General features: G+C 32.9%; 1 protein-coding gene across 8 annotated transcripts in view; it reads left to right on the top strand.

Moving 5' to 3' along the window:
* LOC106680370 (testis-specific serine/threonine-protein kinase 6) overlaps positions 1-8760 on the top strand; it is a 30489-nt gene extending 21729 nt beyond the window's left edge. For 3 of the 8 annotated variants that reach the window (XM_014420028.2, XM_014420029.2, XM_067046679.1), the window contains one exon: positions 6099-6264. Coding sequence is in view for 1 of the 8 variants with exons in the window: in XM_024364377.2 (XP_024220145.1) it covers positions 8644-8647 (4 nt within the window). In the remaining 7 variants the exon portion in view is untranslated. Of the gene's footprint in view, positions 1-1652; positions 1713-6098; positions 6266-8643 lie in introns of those variants that run through there. The other 5 variants (XM_024364377.2, XM_024364374.2, XM_024364375.2 and 2 more) reach the window with 4 other exon arrangements.
* Positions 8761-11894: the final 3134 nt, after the last annotated feature.

Raw genomic sequence — 11894 nt, 5'->3', positions numbered from 1 at the left:
TAAAAAAAAAAAAAAAAAAAAAAAATACATTTTTCATCCGTATTATTAAACTTTTTTTTTAAAAAGACAGATTCAGCGGTGTAAACTCATTTATCAAATGGCTTTGTCTCCACCACTTCCCGTATTGGTAATTAACTGTAACAGTTCGAGTTCTTGATATAGTCATATGCAATGTGGTTAAAAGTATAATAAAATCACATGATAAATATGATTAATATAATGTTTTATCAAGATTATATTTTTCTATTAAATAAAAAAAAAAATCACATGTGTTGGGTGTCACCAAATCTTTCCACCATAGTGAAATGGGGAATATACCTGAAAGGAAACCGCGCAGCGTGTCCAGCACGCGTGTTTTGTTATTTATGAACCGGTGTTAGATAGAGAATATTAATCTTTTGTATCTATCGGTAGATGGCAGACTTGCATGTTTGAGCCGCTCTAGAATTATCTTTTTGTACTTCCAGGAGCTTCAAGATCGAATTATTTAGTGGTTCTTAAAATAATTCTAAATGATCCTTAATAAATAAATTATAACGTTTCTTTCACCATATCTTGTTGTACGAAAGTGTGACCGGTTTGTTTGCATGTCTGTGTGAACGAAAGATCACTAGGCTAAACGGTAAAGTGATTTGACTTGTCTCAGCTATCGAACTTTATTCGAACTTAACTTTAACTTCCAATTTAACTATAAACCTTTAATTTGAATATCAACACAGGTAGTCCGTTGCCAGTGGGAACGTGTTAGCCACTGCCGTATTGTAACTATTTGTTAGTTTTAGTAATAACGCACTGGGTCTGGCGTGATCGTTAATAGTACAAGTAAAATAATGTCAGTGGACTAACAGTCTTATTAACCGCTATATTTAACTGACATATTTATATGAGATGGCAACACTGCGTGGGCAACACTGGAGGACAGAGAGAGAGAGGGTGAGAGGGAGTGAGAGTGAAATGGCGGGAAGGTTACTTTTGGTGTAGCTGTTATTATGGAAAGACGAGTGGAAATTTGTACGAGCTTGTGGGAGGTGTTTTCTTTTTTTGTTTTGTGCTTTTAAATGACTGGATAAATTTTTAGTTACTACTTTTTTGTGAAGGACTTTTATTGAAATTATTGTTCTAAGTCAATAAACTATGTTGTTATTGAGCTAATATTTGAGTTCTAAAGGAATTGTTCACTCTTCATCTCTATTTTTAAAACTATTAGTGTCAGGTGTGGGGTGCATAACTATCATGTATAAATAAATAGAGAGAGAAATGCTTTATTCATTCATGCTGCCTAAATAAATCGGGTTGCTACATTACACAGCATACTAATCAATCAGTGATCAGACATACATAAATTACATATTTTTACATGATATAATAAAATAGAAAGAAAACATTTTTTTTTTCTCCACAGTTTTCTCTTACAATCAATTTCAGTCTATACACTAAATACAAATATTTCAATTTATTCCTTTTTTTCTTTTCCCTTTTTGTCCATCCCATATAATTTAAGGTACTAGGGTACCTGTTATCTCTCCTAATATCGTCTGACCTATGTAAATACTTTGCAAATGTATATATAGAGGATTAAAAGGAGAAATAAAATAGTCTTTAAGGTGATCTTGTGCGAGTCATTTCACAGTCCTTTATCTCTTTTTTTAAAGTTCTGCTTGTGACGGAGCTTAACTGGTGCTGAAACCCGGGACCTTTCATCTTTTAAGTCGGTACGTTTCGTTATTATTATTTTTTTCCTCTTTCGCTCTGCTTATCTATTTACTGTTTTGTTTTTTTTTACTGGCCGAGGAGCAGTTAGACCTGCAGTTCTTTATCTAAAAAACTAAGACAACCAAGGAAACTCAATTCAGGCAATGGTGAACGAGGATTTAGCCGAAGAATTCCCACCTCAACCAGCGACCACCATGCCGGAAGCGCACGCTAATGCGCTCGCGTGAATAAGGGTGCGAACAGTGACTACGCAGGACTTGAGAAAAGCGGTATCAGATATAGAAAAAATTACCGGGGAGAATTAAACCACTTTCTTAAGGGTTGTGATCGCGTCATGGGGATAGAAGATAAGATGGGAATAGAAGCGAAGAAATCTAAAAATCTTCTGGATCTGCCGGGTGAAGAAATTCTTCCTTAACCACATCCAGGCAGATGAAGGGACACCATGGAGCACGGTGAAGGAAAGTCTGAGAAGGCATTTGGACCGAAAGAAGGAGGGCCATCGCTCTTATTAAGGAAACTATGATTGTGCCGCCAAGCAGTGAGCTAATCATTCCTGCAAGGATCAAAGGAGAGGTCGAGGAAATGGGAATTCTGCTTGAGCACGCCATCCTTCCAGGAGTTGAGAGAGTAGTGGAAGCTCCTAGAACGAAATGTGATGGTGAAGGTAGTTAATGCTTCCCAAAGCGAGGTGAGGTTACCCCGAGGGACCATTATGAGCGAGGGGGAAGAAATCTACATGGAGGAGAACAAAATTTGCATCGGTTTAATGAGGCAGGGTATAAATGAGAACTTGTAAGGCCTCCTTAAAGACAAACTCAAACACTTGAGCAAGACGGACCGGGCGGAAATCATGGATATTTTAATCAAGTAAATACTTCAAATGAAGGGGTTAGCTTCGGTGGATAAGAGAAAGAGAGGGATCTACCCGCTGCCGAACATAAGTGAAACCTTGGACAGGCTGGGGAAAAGTCAATGGTATACCACCATAGACTTGCGAGCCTCATACGCCGAAAGAGGAGTGCTCTTTGACTTTGGAGCATCAGAACCAGACAGGGTAAGAGATCAAGACGCACCTAAGGAACAAGTGGATGCTCCAATTCTCCCGGAGCTGGCACCTGCGAGGACTAGAAGGGGTCGGATTATACAGGCCCCACGGAGGTATTCCCCTGGTTAGAAAAAAAATGATACCCATTCTGGGAACCCAGAGGGGGCGTAATGTGAAATAGTGACACTGAGAGAGAGATGGCGAGAAGGTTACTTTTGGTGTAGTTACTGTAGAAAGACGAGTGGAAATTTGTACGAACTTATGGAAGGTTTTATATATATATATATATATTTTTTTTGTGAGTTTAAATGACTGAATATATTTTTAGTTACTACTTTTTTGTGAAGGACTTTTATTGAAATTATTGTTCTGAGTCAATAAAGTAAGTTGTTATTGAGCTGATATTTGAGTTCTAAATGTATTGTTCACCCTTTATCTTTCATTTTCCCATTTATAAAAGATTAGCCCCTTATAAAATTATAATAATACGCCTAATGGCGATTCTCTATGTTTTAATGTTCAAATAATCCCCCCCCCCTTCCGAGTCCTAAGAATGAATCCATTCCGAGACCCAAAAACAAATCCGCCCAAGGCCAAAAACTTATATTCAACCCTCAAAATTTGTTGCAGATTTGACCCTAAACAGATATGCGTCTTTTCATTCCAAACTCCTTACCCATCCTAATCCATTAATTCTTAATCTTTCATCCTTAACATCCCTGATAATCCTCCGAGGCGTCTGAAAAGAAAATGGCCACGGGACCTTCTAATTTAAATTAATGTTTGAAGTACCACCAATGGATGGTTCCTTCCCAAGATTTTCAAGTCTATATGAAACATATTACATATTTACCTATTGTATTATTTAGTACAGTTGTAAATTACATTAAATAAATAATTTAAAAAAAACAACAAAAAAAACCCTCAAAAATAAATATATAATGGTCTCCAAAAAGTGCCTATGTTCTGAAAGTCTAAATCTATGGTTAAATGATAACTTGTTAGTAATAGTTTCTAAGGATTAACTAAAAAAAACTAGTTGAAGGACTAGGACGACACTGCTCTAGCACTTTTCACACAACTTAAAGCCAGTTTACTCAAATGCCAATTACTCACTAAGTTGAAAAGATTGTGTAAAAATATCTGCATCGGCACCACTGTTGAAAATATTTTTAAAAAAAATGCTAGTACTCACAAAGTGATTGTCCAAATTGATCAAGTTGGTCTCAGTGGTTTAAGAAAAAAAAAAAAAAAGAATGAACATTTTGTTTTACTAAAAGTACATTTTTCAACAATATTATAAAATCAGAAGGATAATACTATAAATAGATAATACTATTTTACCAACCATGTGTTAAAACGGAATAAAAAAACTACATGTGTTAAGGGTAACCACAGTAACTAAGTCTTTACTGGAGCTTAAGTCTCTTCTTTTTTTTTTTGGGCTTCAAAAAAGGGTAATTAGCTCTTTTACTCAAGTACAACAGTTAATAATTATTAATAAAATATAATAGTTATATAATAATAAAACTTATATAATAATTATAGCTTATGTACTACAGCTAAATACCACTATAACCTGATACCATGATGCTACACTCGATGCTTGAAATGCAATGAATCAAATGAAAAGTATTTCATGTACAGACAATAGGTACACATTCGAAACGGTACCGATCATCTCGCTAACTACAAACTTCTATTTTTCAAATGCTATGGCTATGGAATGATTTTTTTTTATTTCACTTACTAGAGTATTTTTTAAAACTAAGAAGTAAGTAAGTTTTTGAAAACTAAGAAATTTCTCATGGGTACAATTTGAAAGACGCTGGATCTAGGGTTCAACGCATTTTAAGAAACTGTCCTCATCTCCCTCCTTCTGTACATCAGGTTTCAGAGTATGGACTATTCATTTAAATTATACTTTTTCAAAATTTATTATAATAGTATATCCAAATTTGTATTATTGAATTATTGGAGTTCCTTCGAAGAGTAGATTTTGCACATTGCTGTATCATGTCATTGTATAATTAACATCATCAAATTTACTGATTGTGTGTATATATATATTACAGCCTTAGTCAGCTGTTACTTCGATGTCAGCTGATTGAGGAGATCAGCTGATCGAATGTATATAAAAAGATATACCGAAGAACCCAATAAAGCCAGTATGTTACACCAGTTCAAGCGTGTTGGATCTTGTTCCTTCTTCTCTTTTTTGACATTTTGCTTTCGCCGATACGTAACTGGTGCCGAAACCCGGTAACTTTAGATACCGGAGTAATTTTCAGTTTAAATAAAATTTTTTTTTTCATTCTTCTCTTTGAAAATTATGACCAGTAACGGAATAGTGAGAAGAACAGTTCTGAACCTGGAAAATATGAACCAAAACAACCAACCTCAAGCTCCAGTCAACCAAACTTTAGCAGCAGGCAACCCACCTCCGGAGGAGATTCAGCCATTGCCAGAAGTCTTTTTAGTAAGGAAGAAGATGGTAGGGAAGAATCTTCGAATAACAACTGTTTGGCGGAAGAAAGACCAGAGGACATAGAGGAAATGGAGGAAATAATTAATGACCAAAAGAGGTAAGGATTTGATACGAAAGGACTTGGATGTGTGATTGGGACCTCAACACACCAGGACCCCCCCAAAAGTAGAGGAAGCTTAGAGCGGCTTCACGGAACGCTGACCGATCACCTTCGATTGTACCAGATAGACCAAGGACTGGAACCGGTGATTAAATTGTTTTTCTTGAGTGGTGATTAATTTTTTGTTTAATTTATCTTTGATTTTGCCGATGTACTGAATAAATTACGTTGCATTTTTTTTAATTGTATAAATTCATGATTTTATTTTTGTTTTGCTTTAATTTTAGTTTGTAATAAGAGTTTATTAGGAGTATTAATCTTTTGTTTTCTTTATTGTATATGCTTTATTGTAAATAGTTATTGTTGTATTTTATATTAATTTATTGTATAGTTGAAGTTTACGAGGATTGTATGTAAACTAGTGGGGGGGAGTTACAGCCTTAGTCAGCTGTCACTTCGATGTCAGCTGACTAAAGAGATCAGCTGATCGAATGTGTATAAAGAGATATACCGAACCCAATAAAGCCAGTATGTTACAGCAGTTCTAGCGTGTAGGATCTTGTTTTTTCTTCTCTTTTTTGACATTTTGCTTTCACCGATACTTAACTTATGTATGAATATATTCTTGAATTCAACGCAAAATTTAAGATTTATTTTATTGATGTGTGCCTTTATTAATGGTAAATGTATAATATAACTATTTTTAACCTGAAAATGTTTATTACTCTATGTTTTTTTTTGTTTTTTAGTTTTTCGAAGTAAGGACAAAGTTTATCTGGAAGATGGAAACAAAAACGTTTTGAACAATATCTTTCAACCATTTGCCTTAAATGTCATGATTCAGTATGACGATTTTCTCAAAGAGAGAAAAGAACTTTTTCATAATAAACGGTTTTCTTAAATGGGACATTTTTCTGATTAGATAATTTGTTAAACTTTAGTGGCATTACATAAAAATAATAATTATATAACTACCACGATGGGGGGTGATACCTTAATTTAAATATATACTCTAAAAAGAGAGCTTTTTAGCTAGTTTTATTCTAAAGCGAAAGAGTTACTCGGTGGGTCCAATTAATTCTGTGTGCGGCGTTTTATTTGTTGCACCAGGATACACTAGTTGGTGTATTTACACACACCTATTTTGCCGGATTCTGATTCCAGGATGGAGATTTGTACCTCAGGATATCCAACAATATTCCTTTGTAGATGTATGAAGCAACGAAGACAGAAAAGTATCAATACTATGAGAGTATAGAATAAATTGGTTCGATACTAGAAGAGTATCAGATGTATTAGAAGTTCGGTGACACCGATTGGGACGCATCCGATGCTCAGTGGTATCGAGACTTTTTGTCCGATCTTTGAGATACTAGGATCGATTCTTCTATTGGGTTCTTTCGATACCAATTTCAATACTCGACGAGCTAAGCCGACGAGCAAAATAAAAGATACCAATTAACGGCCTTGTTAACGTTCCTGACAATTAGCTTTCCAATTAATCGCTCATTAGAGGGATGGACAATATAGGTCTAGACCTAATATAATAAATAGACCTATGTGATTTGTCAATTTTCTTGTTCTTTCCATCTCCCTAGTAGAGAAGTCTGAGATTTATAATTTTCTAGGTTCCGGGAGAATGACCTCTTTCCAAGCTCCAAGGTCTTTTCACTACCCTCTTTATTGGGAGACTCTAAATCTATCATCGGTACCCGGCTCAATAAGCACGCACTAATACTGTATCTGGCAGATCATTTTACTTCGCTCTGTTCTTCGACATCCATACCAATAACAGAACGTACTTCTTTTTGGTCTTCTAAAAAGTACGAAAGTGGGTAAATCAGCCATCAACTGACCATTTATGATAGTGGGAAATTCTATCAGTGAAATTAATTTCCTGATATTTACTCGATTGTAGAACTGCCCCTATAAAACCTAATCGACAGTTTTGGGTTATTTTCTAGCTATATTTCATGATTCGATAAAATTAACATAAATATTTAACATGTGAAGGTGAAATAATCTAATAAAGTTTTCAGCATTTTCTTATGAATCTGATTCAGTCTAAATTCTCTTTATATATTCTAAATTAAAAAAGTATATATATAATTTAGAATCTGAATATTAGATTATTGACATCGTGAAAATTATTCACAATCAGCTATCAGTTGCAATATTTTTTTCTTCTTTTTATAGTCACAAATCTACCACCTTGTTCTCCCTCTATTCGTTTTGTTTTTGTTAGTGAACGCGTCTTGAATCTGTTTAGAGATCTATATTTTCATTGCGTTTAATGTTTCCTGCATGAAAGATCTGTCTGAAGTTTATAGTTATTTCTTAAAATATTTCAACACTCAGATATTGTAAGTATATATATTGTAACTTTATAAATTCAAGAATGTTTAAGTTGTAATTTTTTTTTTAATTTTTTGTTTGTTGAAGAGACCAATTTTTTCTCAACTGCTCGCTCAAATTTCTCTTTTCACCTTGTTAATTCTTACTTCATTATAAGAGGAAAACTTTTTTAAAAACCGAACATATCTACCAAAAAATATCAATTAACATTAACAAGAATAGATGATGGACTTAAATCCTTGTACTGTAATAATAATATTGTCATGTATGATATAAATATACCCTGTTAAATAATATAGATCAATAAAGACTGCTTTTATGTTTCAAAAATACTGGGCCCCTAAGAAGAGAAGATTGGTTGATGGGTGAATTTGATGATATTACTTTACATTTTATACCTTTTTAATATAAGTATGATATAATGTTACTACAATTCCAGTTGGCATGTAAATTAATAAGGCTGGATAAAATATGAATCATTAAAAAGATAATGAGAAATACTAGAAACCATGTTGAGTTGTAGATTAATTTATATCATTATTTCTGATCATGTAAATTTAGGTTTCAACAACTTTTGAGGGACAGGGGTCGTATAAGCAACAATCTTAGATGTTATCTGCATCACACTTTTGGCTAAGCCTTTTATATTATTTGAATTATACATTCCTACTAATAATTGAATATTGCTTAGATTTATCCAAAGCTAATTATAGTGTTTACGGTATGAGAGCTGAACAAACTAGCTTTGAAGATTTCCAGGACCACATATCTTCCACCAGTTTTGATAAATTTATTTGTGATATTTCACTTATATTAATGCTTTTAGCCTTCTCACTGGAGGATACCTAATCCTAAAATTCCAGTTTCAGATATTTTACTAATTTCAAATTCTTTTATATTCAATCACATGGTATATATGGAATATTGTTAAAATTTCAGATGAATCCTGATCCAAATGACCTTTCAGGTCTGGTGCCTTGCCCTTTTGACCCAAACCACTTAGTGTCACGTAGGAAATTCCAGTATCACATCAGTAAATGTGTCAAAACGTACAAGGTGAGGATGTCATTGATAATTTGTAGATTCCATAACTATTTTGTTTCATTAGTAGTGGTAGTGTCTTAGATACATTGGGAATAAATAAATAATCTAATATCTCTTCTTTTAAAGGAACACTCTTTGATATTAAAGTTATTTTAATTTTAAAGTCAAAATTATTTTAAAATATTTATTTATACATCAACCAAATTCAACATATCACTGATATTCTTCAATAATGGCACATTCCCTAAAAAAAAAAAATTATCTTTTATTTATTAGTTTGATGTATTTGGTAGAACGTATCATATGCTAAAATTAATTTGAAACAATTAAAATAGCTTTAGAACAATGTCAGTAAAGAAAGTAACCACATCCTTCTATCTTTGGAACATGTCAAATTCTAAACAAAATTAAAATTTTTCTTTGTCAGATGTGCTACTATTAACATATATTAAAGATAAAATGAGGTGTTTATAGTTAACCGTAGATTAATATGTGAAGAACATATTAGAGGGGTGCGGTCAGCAAATACAACAAAAAACTATTTATTTGTGCCGATGTTTCAAACTGAATTTCAGGTCTTCATGGAGCTTAGACAAAGGTTCTGGCTAAACTTGGTTTAGCTAGGGGACAACTAAATACCCCCCCCCCTCTCACATCTTCTCCACATATAAAGATAAGAAGGTTCAGAGATAGCTGTGATCTTACATATTTGTAGCAGTTAAATATATATAAATACACTAATAAAGCAGTAATATAAATTTGATTAGATCACTTGTTTGTACAACTCAACTTAAGGAAATATAAGGGAGGAGAAAATGGTTGGAGTAGTGGTTAGTGGAATAAAGAACACAAATAAGTGAAACTTATTTTATTATGCCAATGTTCGGATCAAATTTTAGGCCTTCAGTAGGGTGATAGTTGCTATTAGTTCTTCAAAGTCAAACATTTTCAAAAAAACATTAAAAAAAACATTAAAAAAAACAACATTTTCAGTAACTGTGGCCTTGAAAAAGTCTGAAATTTGAGCTGAAAATGTTTACTTAGCTAATTAAATTTCACCTATTTGTGTTCTTCAGTACTCCAACCATTTTTTTATATTAAATCTGTGGTCATCGACAAATAAATACATCATTGAAAATGTGGTTTACTGATTTCTTTTTAATACAAAGACTCCATAAAGTTATAATTTCTGCTATTATCAAGTATTCTTATTGATACAGTGATATATATCATATAAATTTTATACTAATAGAATTGACTTCCTTTGTATGATTAAACATTTAAATAAAAAATAGAAATGATTTATAACAGTCTCTTTTTTTTTTTTTTTTTTTAGGGCAGCAAAGTAGCTTGTCCGTACAATGCTAGTGAGTTTATTGAACCTAAGGAATTCTCAAAACATCTCCTCAATTGCCCTAGTATGTGGGCTCGTGTTTCGCATACTTTTGCTCTTAAACAAGGGGATCTAATAGTTTCTAATGATTCTGGACGAAAAGTTTTGGAAGCTCCATTTACACATCCTGATCTTCCACAACCAACAGAATGTTGGGGACTGGAATACTAGTTAAAATACTCTGGTTAATAGGATTTTAATAAACATAAGGAGTGGCGGGGCCAAGTGATTTAAGTGCCAAATAATTGTTATTTAATTATCTAGAGATCATTTAGAAACAACAGAAAAATGACTCCATCTTTTTCCCCTTATTTCAACTACATAGAGACTGTTTCATAAAGTTGAATCATTGATCCCTAGATTATTTTTATGTGAAGAATCTTTTTTCAAATTTTGGAACTTAGATCACTTTGCTTCACTATGCTCATAATTTTTTAGTTACTAAAGGTTTTTGTTTTAACTTGTGCAATTATATAACTTAAAGCTGTCTTTTAAGATAACCGATCAACTTTTTCTTAAATATTAAGAGATTAAATATTGAATAATTATAATGAAATAATTGGATCCTATCAAAAGTCTCTTTGCTCATAAGATAATTCAAATAATGGTAAAGAAAATGGTAATGGTGAACTCTAAAAAAAAAAGTTACAATGGTGAACTGTAATCATCTTTATTATAGATATTAAAAGTATCTGACTTTTCGTGGTAATGAATCTACTATTCAAGCATATAGGTATCTATGACATTTAGTTTAAAGTATAAATGTATTTTATCTTTTTTATAATCAAAAATAATTTCATGTAATTTTTTAACACCCAGACTGCCAACTATTAGATGACTTTTTGACCGGTATGCCAACAATGAGTTATCTCATATTTTGCATTATTACCTAGGATGCCAACTACAAGTTAGTATATTTGTGCAGTTACCATGAAACTTGTAGTGTATCAATGTAAATATGTGTAGTCTAGTCTAAGAAAAAGTACCATAACAGTCAATATATTAATTACTCTCATTATCAAATAGTCTAAAATAATTTTGTTAAATTTATTTTTAAATTAGCACATGAAAATAATTTATAATTTTTTTTTTTTAGTGTATACCCCAGTAATATTCTTGATTTAAGTCTTACCGTTTTTATGTGTTAGATTGCACGTGGATGAGATCCGGTGTATATAGTTCAATTACTTTTACAATGGTAACAAAAATATTTTTATAACGGAAAATAAAGTTTTTGTATTTGATATGGCTTATTTCGTAATCATTTACATTATCATGTATCATTAAGAAAAATATATCTTGAAATAGTAGCAGTAAGGTTCAGTCAGTCCAGCCAAGTAGGGGCAGAACTATAGTTCAGTGATCTTTGAAGAATGAGATCCCATTCTTCAGCCGTACCGTCAATCTCCAACTTTGCTTATACATATCAGCTCATGGGCGCATCCAGCTCTTACTGCCTTTGGCCCCATTATCAGTACTGATATAACTGTGGCCCATCCCCAGAGATATTGTGTATGACCTGATTGAAATCCACTATGTTTAGTAAAAGCAAGATCCTGCACGGAAGGTCTTCGAAATTGCGTCCTTGAAGGTTTTTGTTTCTCTCCTCAGTTGTTCCCTTAGGATGGGGAGAGGACCTATCACGGAGGGTACTACCCCTTGATACCAACAAAAGTTTGCTAGTATTAATTAGTAATACCCTATTGGATGGGATTGGTTGTAACCTTAGTATATCTAAAAATATCAGTGTTTT

Source organism: Halyomorpha halys, unplaced genomic scaffold (assembly GCF_000696795.3).
Source record: "Halyomorpha halys isolate HHAL.00 unplaced genomic scaffold, Hhal_1.1 Scaffold257.1, whole genome shotgun sequence".
Taxonomy (NCBI): Eukaryota; Metazoa; Arthropoda; class Insecta; order Hemiptera; family Pentatomidae; genus Halyomorpha; species Halyomorpha halys.
Note: the sequence above shows the minus strand (reverse complement) of the source record. Positions and strands in the feature narration are given on the sequence as shown.